The following is an 18008-nucleotide window of genomic DNA, read 5'->3' as shown; positions in this document are numbered from 1 at the left end:
ATTCCACAGGGGGAAACCAGTAAGTTGTGGTTAAGCTTACTCTCTGCTAAAGAGGGTGTTTTCTCTGCTAGTGAAGAAGCAAGGTCAGTCCACAAAATAAGAGAAATGCTGTCAAGGGTGAGAATTTGGGGGGGCAGCGGAGGAGCAGAAGAGGACAGGGAAAAAACGCTGGTAGGCTGGAGGCAGAAGATGAATGTTTTTATGAGTAAATAGATTGCGCTATGCAAGAAGGAAAGATGATAATAAGCATTTGCTGAGAACCTTGGCTTTACTTTGTATTTTTCCCGCAACTTGAGAAAAGAGAATTCCCTTCTAATTACTTGCGGTTGCCATGCTGTGCTTTGTACACAGAGATGGGGAACAAATAATTGCACCACTATACAACCTGCATCATAATTAAGCATTTACGAGGGCTAACGGGGGCCAAAAGTCAAACAGCTTTCGTGTCACCCAGGAAGCTTGCTAGAGAAGACAGTGTCGGAGCTAGCTCCTGCGGGAAGAGCAGGCTTTGCCTGCGGTGAGAGGAAAGAGAGCTGACTTCAGAAGGAGGAAGCCGACTTCCGGATATTTTGGCAAACTCCACCACCAGGTGGGAAGAGCATCCAGACCAGGAATCTGGAAAAGCAGTTCCAAGTGCCATTCTGAGCCTGAACTTGAACCTCAGCCCCCCCCACCCCCCTAGCCCCACCCCCAGGGAGTTTAACACCATTAAGCAGGGAAGCAAAAGCAACCGCAAGAGACGGTGCTTAGTGGCTGCTGCCAGGGCATGGTGCAGGGGTGAAGCGTGAGGAAAGCAGCTTGTTCTCTGTGGGCCAATGTGTAGGCTGTGAGGACCTGCAGGCAGGGTGTCCTACTTGTAGCAAGAGGCTGTATGAACTAGTGTCAACAGCCTTGGAAGGGAACCGTAGCAGGAGAGTGGAGAAGGAGGACAGAAAAAGGGGGTGGGGGAAGGAACTGCAGGCCCCTCAGCCGAGACAAGGGCAGCGGCGTCAGAGAGGAGGAATGAGACCCTAAAGGACCCATGGTGATGGTGTGAGACCAGGATGATGGTGGAATCAAGGGAGGGGTGCACCAAGAGAGGCACAATGCTATGGAGGAGTGAGAGATACAAAACTGATGGTGTGGGGGGTAGTACGGGGAGGGGCAAGTGACAAGCGTCAGGGTCCTGTCAGGAAATAGGCTTTTCTAGGGCCGGCACATAGCTCCGTTGCAGAGCACTGGGTCTGATCTCCGGCACCACAAAAACAACAACACTGAAAAGAAACCTGGGGGTGGAGGGTTGGGCCACACGTGGTCCTGCTCAGGGTTGACTCCTAAATTAAGCCCTGCATTGAATGAAAATTTTTATACATATATAAATATTCCTGGGCTGGAGCAAAAGCACAGCGGTAGGGCATTTGCCTTGCACGCGGCCAACCCGTGTTCGATTCCTCCGTCCCTCTTCGAGAGCCTGGCAAGCTACCAAGAGTATCGCTCCCGCAGGGCAGAGCCTGGCAAGCTACCCATGGCATATTCGATATGCCAAAAACAGTAACAAGAAGTCTCACAATGAGAGACATTCTTGGTGCCCGCTCAAGCAAATCGAACAGGATGACAGTGACAGTGACATAAAAATTCCTATGAGCATAGCATCGAATGTATTTCTATACTATGGCATAATGTTCGGCTCAACAACTTTCAAAGCATTTCTGGAATGAATGTTGCTAGAAGGAAAACAAAACAAAAGGATGGGCTTAAGGAGAGATAAACGGTAATAAGTATTTCCAAGGAACTTAGCCTTTTTTGGGATCATGAATTCTAAAGAAAACACAGTTCCTTCCCAGAGCTGCAAACACCCAAGAGTGAGCTGTTCTGCTGTGATCAGGTGACCTCTTTGTCCCTTAGATGAACGTCATTATGTCCAACTCAACACCACTGGGCCACCTTTAAAAGCACAGGTCCCAGGCTCTGTGGTTTATTTCATTTTTCTCGGCTTAAAAACTTTCTAGAACAGAAGCTATGTTTCCCTAACTCCAGAGATCAATACAAGCAACTTGCATATGGAGGACTCTAATGCCAGATAAGAGGAGGCAATAAAACAAGTGCTGTGAGACTGTTCTAAATTGGGGGAGTGGGGGAGGGGAGAGAAGAAATTTCAAAAAACATTAATCCTCTCTAAATCAATCTCAGTATCTCGTTGTCTAAGGGAGTCTCTGAGGATTCCAGATCGATGGAAATAATAGCAAATGTGCAACCCCGAGACGAAGATTCAGTTAAAGTCACATTCTGAAAAATTCAGTACCTTGAGACACCTAGGCCGAGAGGGCTTATAATAGCGGAGGGAGAAAAGCGGATGCTAAGAAGATAAGGAGTCACTTGGTGCTCAGGGCTTACTCCTGGCTCTGCACTCAGGAGTCATTCCTGGAGGTGTTTGGGGGATCTATCTGGGGTGCCAGGCATTGAACCTGGGTGGGCTATGTGCAAGGCAAGTGCTGACTTGCTGTACCATTGCTCCAGCCCCCAAAGGGCCTTTTTATATTTTCATTTCACCCATGAACAAGACACACAATGTGCTACAGGGAAACTGCAAGGAAACAGGTCCGTGTTGAGTCAGAGTGGTATTTTCATGGTTAACTTTGGAAAGTTAGAAATTAGAAAAATTCCATGGGTATATCTAATCTCTCTCTTAGATGAGGACAATTGCTTCTGACAGTCCATTCTTTATAGAGCAGTCAGGATAAACTCAAAAGTTAAATCAGACGATGCCGTTTATCTATGAAATCCACAAGGGCCCGCAACACTGTACAATATGGGCCTCCCTCTCATCTAATCTCATCACTCTTTTCCTCGTTATTTCGGCTCCGGTCCTGAGGGACTCCCTACCCCATTACCCCTGTCATCCCCTCCCTCCCAAACAGGCCAGCAGGCTCACAAATCAGAGCCTTTATTCCGGCTGTTCCTCTTCCTGGAAGATCCTTACATCTCTGAGTGTTTTGTTCTCTAGTCCCACTGTGTGAACCCTGACCAGGACAATGGAAACATGGGCTTGTACAGATGCGCCCTGGGAGATAGCTCAAGGAACTAGCATGCACGCTTTGCTTGTGAAGCGCCCAGGTTCCATACCTGGCACCTTATGCTCCCCTGACTGTTACTAAGAACAACCACTGGGCGTGAGCCAGGACTATTTGCTGAATGTCATGAGGTATGGTGCCTGCCCCCCGAGCCTCCCCCCACCATGTATACACCTTGAAAATAATCTAGAGATGCACTCACTTACCAATATTTTCCATTTCCCTACTCCTCTCACTTACTATTTTCCCAAGACATGCATTGTTTCTAATGTGTTTTATTGTTGCTCTTTGTTTTGGTTTGTTTGCGGGCTGCACCAGGCAGTGCTCAGGGCTTACTCTTGGCTCTGCACTCAAGGATCAATCATGCTGCAGCTTGGGGGACCATATGGGGTGCCACGGATTAAACCTGAGTTGGACGCATGCAAAGCAAGCGCCCAGCCTGCTGTATTATGGCTCTGGCTCCACTTGCTCTTTTTTTAAATGTTTACCATAGTCCTGTGGACACTGAGGCTGGGTGACCTTGTGGCGGAGGAGGGTTAGCAGCATTCCTGCCTCCACACCTCTAGAAGCCATTAGCACCTTCCCCGGGAAGTGATGACCAGAGATATCTTCACACATTGCCATAGTGACCACTGGTTTCTCAATGATGTCAGTTAGAGCTAAACCCTGAATACCAAGAAGCGGTGATCTTGGCTTATTTATTCACTGCTGACTCCCAAGAATCTAGAAGTCACTGGCCTGATACATCAACTTTTCACAACATGGTTGGAACCGGAAATAGGCCGAGTGAAGTCAGTCCCAGGGAAAGGGCCAGCTACAGAATGATCTCTTTCATAGGTGGGGCTTACAGATACACAGCAAGGCAGCAGCAAAGGGCCAAGGGCACAGAATAGAAGAACTGATCCAGACAACTGAGTTTTCAAAGGGTGGGAGGGCGGCTGAAAGGGAGGGACTGTCAAAATCTTGGGAGAGGAAGTGGGTATTTTGGTGGTAAGTGTGGTGTTGCAATTATGGACACATGAAACCACCCTTTGCAATACTGTAACAGTACTTCAATCAATCACTGTATCACTGTCATCCTGTTGCTCATCGATTTGCTCGAGCGGGCACCAGTAACATCTCCATTGTGAGATTTGTTGTTACTGTTTTTGGCATATCGAATACGCCACAGGTGGCTTGCCAGGCTCTGCCGTGCGGGTGAGATACTCTCGGTAGCTTGCCGGGCTCTCCAAGAGGGGTGGAGGAATTGAACCCAGGTCAGCCACATGCAAGGTAAACGCCCTACCCACTGCACTATCGCTCCAGCTCACTTCAATCAATAAAGATAAAAAATTAAAATTAAGCACAAGCATAGAGAACAAATAGAAATTTTACGTTCTTCCATTTGGACAAAGGAACATTTATCTGTACCACATTTTGGGTTTTTTTGATTATTTTTTGGTTTACACTCAGTGGTGCTCTGGCGATCACTCTTGATAGTGCTCTGGGGATCACAGACAGTGCCGGGAATTGAACGTGGGTTGGCCAAGCTCAAGGCAAGCACCTTAGCCTCTGTACTACCTCGCCAGCTCCCTGTCTCATTTTTTGCTGGTTTTCAAAAAATAGAAAAGGAAATGAAGTCAGAAATGTACAGAGACCCCATAAATGTTGACATTTCTCTGGGTGTCACACAAACATCTCTGAAAGGCAATTCAGAACTAAAATCATTTTTGAAAGGAAATACTGTGTACAATATAAAAAGTGACATGACCTTTTTCAGTATTTTCTTTTCTATGTTCACCAGCAGAAAACCTTTCTTGGGGGGTATTGACCTGAGAAACAATTGCCCTAGTGTATTCCTGCTAATGCTATTTTAAGAATGAAGGAAGGGTCGCATCTCCAGTGGGCCAATATTCACAGACAAAGAGGTGAAAATGGAGAAATCAATTCCTGAATGGACTTGTCTGTCAGTCATCAGGGCTTGACTGCAGTTTCTCTCAGAGTGTGGGGGAGAGTCCACAGTGCTCAGGGAATCGAGGCAGCAATGGTTGTGAAGTGGGGTAGGTAAAGGTGGCTATGTCTTAGAGTCATGATTTTTACCACAAGGGCCAAAGAGAACTGTTGTGGCCACTTGTGGACAGGGAATGCGACAAACCACCCCACAGCACACAGCTCCTGAAGGAAATCAAGTGTCTCGGCAGAATCAAGTGACAGGAAGCATGTGACCTTGAAGCCTCCTGGGCAGACACGGAACTCTGCCCCATCCCCAGGCTGAGCTCTTGTTGAGCAAACCCATCACCTGGTCCAGTACAGCTAGACGGGGCGATTCTGGCAACTCTCAAGGCAGGGACACACAGGCCTGAGCTATAATCCAGGAAACGTAACAGATGCAATGGACAGCCCAGCCCAGAGAGCTCCCAGCCAATCACTTAGCTCACTTTCCCTTCTCAGTAGACCAGGCGCAGAGGACAAAGGGGATGGCAGAGCAAGGAACCAGAATGACAATATGCATCAGAGACCAGGGGCCTCCTTCCTCCTGAGACAGGGAGGAAAACCGGGTGTTCTAGTGTGTTCAACCTGGTATGTGGGGTTCCTCAGCAAGGGGACAGCAGCCTTACTTGGAGGGGCAGAACAGCATCCGTAGTTTCTTGGTACCTTCCTTTTCTCTTCTACAAACTGGGGACATTGATATCCCCTCTTCCGTGCCACTGATGTGAACATAGCTCTCCATGATCTCTCCCATTCGTAAATCCATGATAGTTATAGAAACCCCCCAATGACCGTGGACACTAGACTTACAAAGATGAGCACCCACAAGTTGGCTTTTATTGCTTTTCAGCTATGGATATAAGCTCAAATTGAGTGTGTAGCTACTTAAAACAATCAAGCCCCAGCTTTTATATTCTGGGAGACAGTGTAGCTCAAATGTCATTATGATGGATGACATGAGTCCATGTTATCTTTCTTTTCTTTATCTTTACTCCATTCGTTTAGTTAATAGTTAATAGATAATTATAGTCAAATACTGAGTTTCTATGGTAGAGTAGCCATGGCGCGAGGGTACTGGGAACACAACCCTGAACAAAACCAGAGGAGGTCCATGTCTTCAGAGTTAGCAATTTACCTTAAGAGTGAGGGTTTAATTTATATAACTCAAGAAACTATTGCATCTCAAATGTGAAAATCATCACATGGGAATGGTCCTCCAAGAGTACAGAGAAGAGAGACTGGAACTTTGGAAGGATGGGCAGAGGATTCTCTAGGGAAAGGCTTTCAGCTGAGTTTTGAAGGATGACTAAGAATGACCTTGATGAGGAGGAAGGAATAAAGAAAGCAGGGTGAATAAGAATGACTTTGGGATGAGAAAGCCAAAAGCCAGAAGGGTCTGTGTAAATACTCCAGGAGGGGCTCATGAGCAAATCCTAAGAGGGTGGTGGGAGGTTGAGAAGTCTGGATAAGGATCTAGCTGCATAGTCAAACCACTATTCTGGAACATTCTATGGCTCTTAAAACAAGGTAAAGTGTCATGTTTAGACATGTATTTTGAAAGCATTGCTCTTTTGTACTGAAAAGAATGGATTCAAAGCGAACAAAGAAGCAGCAAAACCTCACACATCACAACTGGAATTAAGAAGTGAGACCCCGGTGGCAGTGACACAGAGAAGCACTTGGTCCAATATCAGTGCCAATTACTGACACAGGAGATAAGGGGAAGTGCACCAAAGTCCAGGAGAAGCAGTTTGAATTTTCTTTGACATGAGCAAGCAGTGAACTAACTTCGCATTATTTTTATTCCTTTCCTTTTCTTTTTGGGTCACACCCTGCGATGCACAGGGGTTACTTCTGGCTCTGCACTCAGGAATTACTCCTGGCGGTGCTCTGGGGACCATATAGGATGCTGGGAATCGAACCCGGGCCGGCCGCGTGCAAGGCAAATGCCCTACCAGCTGTGCTATTGCTCCAGGCCCTATTTTTATTCTTTATTCACATGACTCTCCTACTTTCATTTCCATCAATTCATTTATTTTCTCATTTAACAAACCATGATTAAGAGCCAACCATGGGATGCATAAAGGGCGACAGAGACGTTCAAGCAGCTTAATGTGCGGGAGAAGCGATTCCAGTAGATTGTACACTTAACAACTTAGACAGGAAAAGCATGATCAGGACACAGAAGAGCACACTTCAGCCAGAATGGGGTGCGGGCAGAGGAAGCATGAAGGTTTTCTGGAAGAAACATGTCTAAGGAAATCTGATGGAAGGGAGTAGAGGAAAAGGGGATTCCAAGTAGAGGGAAGGACAGGCAGAGGCACAGACACAGGGACACTAATCAAGGTCAGCACAGCATGACACATAGGATGGGGGAGAGAAGCAGAGACCAGTGAGGCAACTGAGAATTCTCCACTTTGTCCTGAGAGCAAGGTATTTATTTTTCAATTGAATCATCCTGAGATACACAGTTGCAAAGTTGTTCATGATTGGGTTTCAGCCATACAATGTTCCAACATCCATCCCTTCACCAGTGTACACTTCCCATCATTAATGTCCCCAGTTGCTCTCCACACTCATCCCACCCTGACTCTATGGCAGGTGCTTTTCTTCTCTCTCTCTCTCTCTCTCTCTCTCTCTCTCTCTCTCTCTCTCTCTCTCTCTCTCCCCCTCTCTCTCACACACACACCCACGCCCCTCGTTTGGGCATTATGGTCTGCAATACAGGTACTGAAAGGTTGTCATGTATATCCCTTTACCTCCTTTAAACACCCAGTTCTTGTCCAGAGTGATCATTTCCAACTATTATTGTCATCGTGGTCCCTTCTCCAACCTAATTCTATCCCCTTGCCCCCTCAATTATTGCAACCTTCCAACCATAAAACAGTCCTCCCTGGCCCTTGATTCTATTGTCTTGGGGCAAGGTATTTTTTAAGGCTCTTTCCACTTTGATAATTATTTAGTAAACTTCCAATTATTTTCTTTATCTCTATCCACCTCCCCCCCACACAGAATTTTCTCTCATTCTCTTTTATCACCAAACACAATATCAAAACCCAGAAGTCACGAGGGGTTCTGTGGCATTTGGAAGTCCAGAAGATCATCTTATAACTCCCAGAACTCATTAACTAGCTACTTCCCAGTATGAGAAACCCATTAATATCCATAAATACCCATAAATTTCCCTAATTGCTTAGGGAAACTTCTCCTAATTGCACAAAAACTATTTTTTCCAACTTGACAACCAGGATTCTTCAGGTCTTGCTTCTACACATTCACCTGCGCTGTTCACATGGCATGACAATTTCCAAAGAGAAAGAAATCCTCACGGCCCAGGACAATCCAGACACTGCGGTTGCATCTTTTTCGAGATTCCAGCACTGGCTACTTATCCTCTGGCCTCTCTGAGCCCTGATCCTTAGGTCTACATCATCCCAACTCACCCTCTGTTTTTCCTCCTTAGCTCTCTTATCTTGAAACCTCACTTTCCACTGAAAACTCCTTTTTTTTAAAGTTCAATAACAAAGTCATATTTTCACACACCAAAAACACTTGCAGTACCTCAGACATTCCATTCGTATCCATGTCTTTACTCTTTTATACACACTTGATTCTCTTAGTGAGATATTTCCCCCTTACTTCCTTAAATAAGCATTAAATTAAAATTAATCAAGGTTTTCCCGCTGGCAATCAGTCCTCACCTCTTAACCAATGTGATGCTAAATATAAGGGAATGACTGTGAGACATTGTTTATCATATTGTTGCTTACAGTGACTTATAAGTGGCCTTCTAGCTTTTCCAGGCTGGGATCTAGGCTGCACAACTAGGTACTATTTATCTTTCTATCCTTTGTACCCAGAGATTCCTGGCAAGAAGCAAACATCCAATTACTCACTGTTGGATTAACTGTCCAGTGAATGAGCATCCCAACATGCTCATTCATGAGAGTCAAAAGAGAATTTTCATACAAATGAGAAAGCAGAAAAACCCCCATCTTCCATGTCACCAACTCTCATGTTATTTTAAAATATATGTATATGGACACAGGATTCCTGGTTCTAGTCTTTAGAGATCCTGAGAAGTGCCCAGTGTTTCTGACTTTAAGGGTCCTTCGGAGAAGCTCTGTTCTAAAAATATCTCATATGGAAACAAAGCCAGGGCAGCCAGTGAACTGGCCAGCAAGCTTCGAGGTGCTAGGTGCCTTTCTTGGGGCAAAGGATGAGCTGTAGAAGAAAGGGGTGCTGAAAAGAGATCTGAGTCTCTACAACCCAACCTAGGCCTCAAACCCAACTGGGCCTCAAGGAAAGGTACAGGCCAGTGCTTTGCAGCCTTTGGATGCCATGTTGTAACCAACTGGCCTGTGGGTCCCTTGCTTGAAAACTTGGTGTGGACCACTTTCTCTGGGTGCCAACTGGAGGCAGTTACGCCTTCAGGGAACATGCCAGAAGCATGCAACAGAAGGAGCTGGAATCCCAGACTCCTGGGCAGGGCAGGTCATTCCAGCACAAGTGGCTGTGAATAAGCCTCCTGATGGGTGAAGACACTGAAGTCTGGGGATTGTCCAAGCAGCACACTGACCCTGTTACAAAAGGGAAAGGAACCCTCAGGACTTCTTGTTTTCCTTTGTTGGGACCCTGGGTTTGGAACCCAGGGCCCTCACACATGCCAGGAACACTCTCCGCTCTGGAGTCACCTCTTGGTTCTTTGCAGGGAGAAGGACTAGGTGGTGCTGGCGGGGAAGGCGCGTCCCCACCCCAACTCACTGGTGGATCCGCTGCTGGCTGAAAGGGGCAGTGTAGCAGTCGTTCTCCTCCAGGTCGGGCAGTGTCTCCTTGTCCAGCCTCATTGGCTTCTTAGGTAACCATCTCCGAAACCTGCTTATTTGCTTATCGATCCTGTGGGGCAGGAGAGGCGAGACCAAACGGGAGAGCAGGTCAGCAGGGGCCCGACACACGGCAAGCCTCCAAAGACCCACAGTTCTGACGCCCACCCACTCTCTGCCCACGATGTCCACACTGCACGCACAGATGGGAAGAAAAATACCTTCAATTTTAGGGTTCCCGCCCCCACTCCATCCCTAGCATCCACCAAGAGCCTCCGTATTATCGCCTAAAGAAAAGCATGTGTGCAAAGGCTCTGAGAACAAGTGGACAGCCCTGTTAGCAAAGTGGCCCCTAAGACTCAGTTTCTTAGATCCTGCGCTTTCTAGAATCCCATTTTATGCCTGGAAAGTTGTTCCCACTGGCTGGGAACCAGTTGCAGTTCCTTTGGCGAGGCAGAGCTGACAGCGCCTTCTAGTGGCTGAACTCTGCCAGCGGTCCTATAGTACTGGCTGCCCTTGAGAACTCTCTGTAGCAGCCTTTTGTCACAAGGCTGACCTTCAGGGGTCCCTGAAGCCCCGTGGTTCTCCTGGTACTGGGGAATCACCACACAATGGCTCTGGCCAAGACACATGAGGATTTCAAGTCAGTGGTGCCCTAAAAGTGTTTTGCTTTTTTTTTTTTTTTTTTTCGCTCTTTGGGTCACACCCAGCAATGCTCATGGGTTACTCCTGCTTTTGCACTCAGGAATAACTTCTGGCAGTGCTCAGGGGACCATATGAGATGCCAGGGATCAAACGCAGGTCAGCCTCGTGCAAAGCAAACTCCCTACCTGCTGTACTATCGCTCTGCCCCCTAAAAGTGTTTTTTTTCCCCCCCCACCGGGGTTTCCTCTTGGCAACCTTCCATGGCTCCTTCCAGACCCTCAGAGTAAACCCTTAGGAGCAAAGAACCTCCGAACCATACGCCACCAACACAACACACACACACACACACACACACACACACACACACACACACACACACGGCTGACCCAAGTGACCCAGTCAGGGAAGGAAGTCAGGACAAAAGGAAATTCCAGACTCAGAATTTGGAGATCAGCCCAGCAGCAGTTGATAACAGGGATCTTTGCTCAAGGACCCTAGGAGGGATCAGTTCCTCTGGAGAAGAAAATACCTACATGGCTCCTAGCTTTGCTAGCAGAAAACACAAGGAATTTGGGCATGCTCTAGTTTCTCCAGTGAAAAAATACTTATATAGCAATTCATGCATTTCAGTGATGCTCCCCACTAAGGAGCACTGGTTTTACTGTTGATAGCATAGTGAAAAATAATAGTGAACTTTCTTTTATCCTCATCATCGCTCTAGCTTTCCAACATAGCCCACGCTACCTGGGACCACTGTGCCATTTTGAGAACATTTGCAAGTTCAAACTGGAAGGATTATTGTTGCTTTTCTAAGGCTCCTCCTCTCAAAGATGACCTAGGTAGCACACACACACACACACACACACACTCACACTCAGTGTGCGTGTGTAAGCACAGAAGAATCCAAGAGGGTTACAAAACCAGAAAGGATCAGCAGATTTGAAGGGCCGTCCCAGTCACCCTTGCACCTTCATTTTCTGTTCAAATATGCTGAGCATAAGAGGGAGGAGGCAGAGCTGTGACATCGCACAGTAGATGAGAACCTGAACTCAGTCTGGAGTGCTGGATTCTCCAGCGCCAAGGCCATCAATATTAGCAGTATGACCTAGGGCTAGCTATTGAACTTAGCTGTGCCTCAGTTTCCTGTTCTGTAAAACAGGCACACTGATATTCACTCCTTAGGGTTGTGACTATTAACTAATGAAAAAGTACATAAAGCCTCCAAAAGTGTCTGGTGCAAATTAAGTACTGCCTACCCTCTCGCCCTCCCTCCCTCCCTCCCTCCCTCCCTCCCTCTCTTCCTTCCTTCCTTCCTTCCTTCCTTCCTTCCTTCCTTCCTTCCTTCCTTCCTTCCTTCCTTCCTTCCTTCCTTCCCTCCCTCCCTCCCTCCCTCCCTCTCTTCCTTCCTTCCTTCCTTCCTTCCTTCCTTCCTTCCTTCCTTCCTTCCTTCCTTCCTTCCTTCCTTCCTTCCTTCCTTCCTCTCTCCTTCCTTCCTCCCTCTCTCCCTTCCTTCCTTTCTTCCCAAAATAAGAATCTGAGCAACCCTCTTGCTTCTTAACAATTCTGTCATTTTGCTTTTCAATTTCAAGCTAACTGCTTCACAAGCATTTATCCATTGTCCAAATTCTATGATTTAGTCCTTAAATGGATTCATAAATTAGACTTCCCAGGCTAAGCTACTGGCCTTCCCCATGGCTCTGGGCATTATTTTGTCTGATTGCCTTAAAACTCATTCAAGAAAGAGGGCAAAGTCGATCTAGAGGTGTTTTATAATAGAGTTTTTTTTTACCTCCCACACATCTCCAGTTTGCAGCACTAATCGGATTACACTCTGCCAAGTTCACATTCTCACCGAGTCTGGGTCCTGCGTGCAGTGACTAGGAATTAAATCCGGCCGGGCACGGTGCACAAAGTTGTAAAAAAATCAGGCAGGACTATGTGACGGAGTGAAATGGCAGCTGTCAGCCAGCCGATTGTGGGGGTCACATTTAAATGAAATGTGGAGATGGCAAAGAGAGAGGAGCACAGAGGCCATGAAAATGACTTATTAATTGAAGAGTGAGGGGTGAGGGCGTGGAAGAAAGGGAAGAGAGGCTGCTGGGTGTGGTGGAAGGAAGCCAGGGCGGGCTACAGGAGCCCCCGAAACCTGCTCTCTCGTTTATCTGCTGCTTGACCTTCCATGGCTCACTCCCCTTTCTGAGCCATAATTTTTGGGTCATAAAGTGGAATCAAATCATCATCATCCTCTTACTTATCTAGGAGTGATCAGGAGGCTTTCTAAAGAGCGCACATGAAACGCATAAGAGAAACTTCCAGGCAGACAGCCATGCCATCAATAAGTTCTTGAGAAGCTCAGACACTGATGACAAGAGACAGTGGGCAGAGCAACCCGGCTTTGCAACACTATAGCGGAAGACAGAGATTTCAAAGATCTCTCCATAAAAAAACCCTCCGCACAAGATGCTTGCTGGGAATGGGGGAATAAGGGGCATGAGTTGGCCCTCTTTGGGAACCTCCAAGCAAAAAGGGGCTTTCCAGGTCCCACCCTACCTATCTGTTCATACAGTATGCTCCTCACAATGACAGGAACAAATGCTTGTATGTGGTCTTCTGCTTCAGTCAACTTACGGTGGGAAGAATGGCTCCCCCAACCCCCCAGGTGTCTGTACCCTAATCCTCGGAATTTAGGAATATGCTGTGTGACATGTCAAAGGGACCCTTGATGAAAATAAGAAAGGTGTTAAAAAAAATAAGCTATGACTCCTAGATCAGGAAGAGTATCCTGATCGCTACATTGAACTCCACTGAAACACAAGGGTCCTTTCAAAGCAAAGACTTTGCTCCAGCTGCAGACAGGACAGATGAAGCAAAAGAGAGGTTGGGAGTGAGTCAGAGTGTGAGACGGGCTCAGCTCACTCTCACTGGCCTTGAAGATAAGAAGAACCAGAGGCTGGGGAGGGCGGGCAGCATCTCACAGCTGAGAGGGACCTTTGTCCAACAGCCGGTAGAGAAGCAGAGAGCGCAGTGCTGCCAGCACATGGGACAAGGATCGGGCCAAGCACCTGGATGAGTCTGGCGGCACATTCTCCCTCAGAGGCTCCAGAGAAGGTTCCAAGCTGACCAACAACCTTGATTTCCACCTTGGGAGCACCTGCAAAGATAAACTGAGTCCCCACCCTCCTCAAGCTTTGCAGAGTATGGATTGTTTGAAGCAATAACATTTTAGGAGATGTCTACGAGCAACAGAGGTGATCAGACCTCTTTCCACATCCCCGTGAGACAAGCTACATGATGCCCCTCGTCCCAGGTAGGGGGCTTGGATCCAGGCTCCCTCCTTCTCTGCCACTGGCTGGTGAATAGCCCCTTCTCTGCCAACACACATTCCCACCCCCAAACTCTGCCATCAGGCATCACGGCATACTCTCGTCCACCATGCCAAGGAGCAAGACAGGGCCAGAGGCATCGGGCAGACACCATGAGACTCTAGATGGGTTGTTGACTCCATTCTCACTTCTCAGTGTGGCCCGGGATAAAAAGGACTTTATCCTCAGTGACATGAAATATTCTTTCCCTAAAATGATGATCAATCAGGTGCTCTTTACAAGCTATCATGCTGGTGATTTGGTCAATAACATCATGGCTTGTTATACTAAACAAATGACCTAATAACAAACTTTTCTTTTGAAGACATCATATATTATGTCGAATGACAGGCTCCAGCAGCAGGTTCACTTCCTAGTTCCATGCCTGGCTAGTGACCAGTGCAAATAAACACCCACCGGAGGAAGCGGTGGTGAGGATGGTGACCACTGAGGGTTTAAACAATACCTGGTATGGGACTGGAGCAATAGCACAGCGGGTAGGGCATTTGCCTTGCATGCGGCCGACCTGGGTTCGATTGCTCCTTCCTTCTCAGATAGCCCAGAAAGCTACTGAGAGTATCCCACCCGCACTGCAGAGCCTGGCAAACTACTCATGGCGTATTTGATATGCCAAAAACAGTAACAAGAAGTCTCACAATGGAGATGTTACTGGTGCCCACTCGAGCAAATCAATCAACAAAGGGACGACAGTGCTGCAGTGCTGGTATGGGACAAAATGGACAAAATGATCAATGAATTGATGGTTTCTGGGATAAGAAAATTTAGAATGGGCTATTCTATAGAGAATACTTTTTTTTTGTTTTTTGGGGACAGGCCTGGCAGTGCTTGGGACTTAGTCCTGGTGGCAGTGCTCACAGTATGGTGCCAGGAACTAAACTGAAATTGGTCAGATGTCAGACAAGTACCTTTACCCCTGTACTATCTCTCTGGCTCTCTGTAGAGAACAAATTTAGGAGCTATAAAATTTCAGCTGTATATTGTAGTCTGCGATCTCATATGCATCTAATAAATATCCCTAAAAAATGGTGATCCTGAGATTTAGATATTTAAAAGTCAAGAACCAACAAAGCAGAAAGTATTCCATTTGTCTTCAGCACTGGAGTGGGGCTTACTTAATGAAGTCTCCACTGAAGGGGAAAAGAAAAGAGAAAATGTTGGCTTAAGGATTTAGCATTGATTTTGCTTGAATTCACTGTCACTGAACAAAAATCCTCTTACAAGCTACACGGGCAAATCAATACAAAGGAGAGGGATCACTTGTTCGGGCATTTGGACTTAACTTGTCCAGTTAACATCTGCACAAAAAGGTGAGTGACTCCCGAAGAAGGGAGTGAAGGTCAGTCAGGTTCTGGGTTGCTGGGCAGAGCTGTCAGTTCTACCCAAGCAGACGGGCACATCTGTGACCTCCACCTTCAGACTGGGTCTCAGGAAGGTGCTGCGTCATCCACCTACTCTCAGTTCTTTGGGCTGTGAGAGACAGTCCAGCCCAAGTCAGGACTTTCAAAAGACACCAAGCAAAGGATTTCCTTCACAAGAGTCAGTAGGCTACTGTGTGCAGACCCTCACCCCTTGAGGGCAGCTACTCTGAAGAAGAAAACAAGGGCGTTTGCCTTGAGCTCCCAATACTGAAGGGAGTTGGACTAACAATGCTTCAGGCTGAATTAAAGGAGAAAGATACCTTCAGAGACACTGGCTTTTCCAGAAACCAGGATATTTTCACAATGAACGCTCCTAACAGATTTGTCAGAGATGCTGGGGGCTGAGACTGGTGCCACAGACAAGGTGGGTGTTTATTTTGTTTTGGATTTGGAGTCTGGCTTTGGGGTCACATCCAATCAGTGCTCAGGGGCGACTGCCGATTCAGTACCCTGGGGCCACTTCTGGTGTTGCTCAGGGATCTCTAGTGCTGGGTATGAAAGTGGGGCTTGGCCACATGCAAGGCGAGTGTCCTAACCCCTGTACTCTGTCTTTGACCCAAGGTGGCTCTTTGTTTTTAATGGAGACACCTCACACAGCGGCACTGGAAGCCCTCTGTACTGAGAATCAGTGAGAGCAGGTGTGCCTTTCTTCATCCATTTCTGAGAGTCAAGTTCCCTGTGTGTATCCTCTCCTTGGATAGCACAGAAGCATCTCTGAAACTCTAAGTATTTATTTCTCAGATGACTGTTTTAGGTCGCAAGGCTTCTAACTGGGGCACAGCCTAAATATCTCAGAGAAGAATCCAAAGGTCTGGAGCATTGACCTAAGTTGATTGTTTAAGATGGAGATGGAAATATACAAGCCATTTGGTCAATACGCCTATCGGATTTGAGTTCACTGCCAGGGATATATAATGCAGTAGGAGTCAGTGTTCAATCTGCCAGGTGCCACAAGGTCAGGCAGGATGTGGATGGGGAAGCAGAGGAGAAAAGAGTAAGTATGGGACTTACATCTGGACTATTTGTATTGGGACTTCAGCTACAAGTCACATGCCGCGTTCAGATTTGGTACTTTGTAATGGCATCTTCTACGCAGTATATTTGTACTCTTTGGTGAAGTGTTAAAAATAGGCAGAAGAAAGATGATGAGCTTCCTTTCCTGGTTGGATAGAATAATTTATAATGCCTGTAACTTTGCTCAAAGTTAAGAGCCAGCTACACCATTAGCAGACCAAGAACATGGACTGAAAAGAGCATGTTCTCAGAAAATACACGCCTGGGCTAGGTGAACGCTTTATAGGATTCAGGGGACTTTTAAAAATAATGGTAAATATGAAAAAAAGATGCCTTATTTCTTTGCCTGCTCAGAAACTTTACTTTTTTTTAATCCATTTCTCTTATCCCAGAAGGGGACAGGTTTGCTTCAAGGATGATTTCGTGGCTTAATGAAATATCATGCATATGGATGAAACGAAAATTGTAGCTCTGAGTCCATATTTAGTGTGACACTAGAATTTGAGAATAGGGGGTTCATAGTGATGTTTTATTACTAGCATAAAGCCAGGGTAAGTTATAGATGTCCCCTTTCATTTGTAATATCAGACACGGTTGCTAATATACAGACAAGATTAAGTCTGTCCTGAGGTGAAGCAGAGTTAAAGCAAACTCAAATATTTTTTCCCACAAACTTCAGCTTAAAATTAAGGGAACAGGGCCAGAGAGATAGTATAGAAGTTGGCTGCCTGGCACACAGCCAATCCCAGCTCTATCCTGAGCATTGCATTGGGTCCCCTATGCACGTAGGGAGTATTCCTGAGCACAGGGATAGGAGTCTTCCCTGAGTACTACCAGATGTGCCCCCCACAAACCAAAAATAAAAAAATAAAATGACAATGTGAATTGGGCTTCACAAAGTTACACCAGCACATGAATTGGATGGTGGTAAACAATAAGGCTTATCTGATGAGACCTGTCTGATTCTAGGTGTCCTTACACTGTAATTACGATTTCCCTCTTCATTTTGGCTGAGCGTCTTCCAACAACTGAATGGTTAGTGATAGGCCCTTGAAGCAGCATCAGCTTTTTCAGACCAAAGACCCATGTTTAATTAGCTGGTTTTCAAGTTCCAGAAACAAAGGTTTCCCACGCTCAGATTCACTTTCACCTCCCCTTCCACTCACAGTGAGTATGTTGAACCTCTCCTCTATTCACAATCTCCTCCCTGTCTCCCCTCTTGAATCCTGATCTAAATCCCACTGCTCGGGACTGGAGTGATAGCACAGTGGGTAGGGCGTTTGCCTTGCACACGGCCAACCCGGGTTCGAATCCCAGCATCCCATATGGTCCCCTGAGCACTGCCAGGGGTAATTCCTGAGTGCAGAGCCAGGAATAACCCCTGTACATCCCCGGGTGTGACCCAAAAAGCAAAAAAATAAATAAATAAATCCCACTGCTCTTTTTTTTTTTTTGGGTCACACCTGGTGATGCTCAAGGGTTATTCCTGGCTCTGCCCTCAGGAATTACCCCTGGCTGTGCTCAGTGGACCATATGGGATGCTGGGAATTGAATCCAGGTCGGCCACGTGCAAGGCAAACACCCTACCTGCTGTGCTATTGCTCCAGCCCCTAAATCTCATTGCTCTTTCTGCTTTCCTCTAGATCCAAATGTACCAGGTAACAGTAACACCTCAGTGGTGCTGGCTCACTGGGACCTCATTCATTC

At 46.7% G+C, this 18008-nt stretch overlaps 1 protein-coding gene across 4 annotated transcripts in view; it reads right to left on the bottom strand.

Moving 5' to 3' along the window:
• Nucleotides 1-18008, bottom strand: part of ANO4 (anoctamin 4) — a 439919-nt gene that overhangs the window by 113941 nt on the left and 307970 nt on the right. For all 4 annotated transcript variants that reach the window (XM_055118276.1, XM_055118277.1, XM_055118278.1 and 1 more), the window contains one exon: nucleotides 9783-9914. In XM_055118276.1, the coding sequence (XP_054974251.1) occupies nucleotides 9783-9914 (132 nt within the window). The remainder of the gene's footprint in view (nucleotides 1-9782; nucleotides 9915-18008) is intronic.

This window comes from Sorex araneus, chromosome 10 (assembly GCF_027595985.1).
Source record: "Sorex araneus isolate mSorAra2 chromosome 10, mSorAra2.pri, whole genome shotgun sequence".
NCBI lineage: Eukaryota > Metazoa > Chordata > Mammalia > Eulipotyphla > Soricidae > Sorex > Sorex araneus.
Note: the sequence above shows the minus strand (reverse complement) of the source record. Positions and strands in the feature narration are given on the sequence as shown.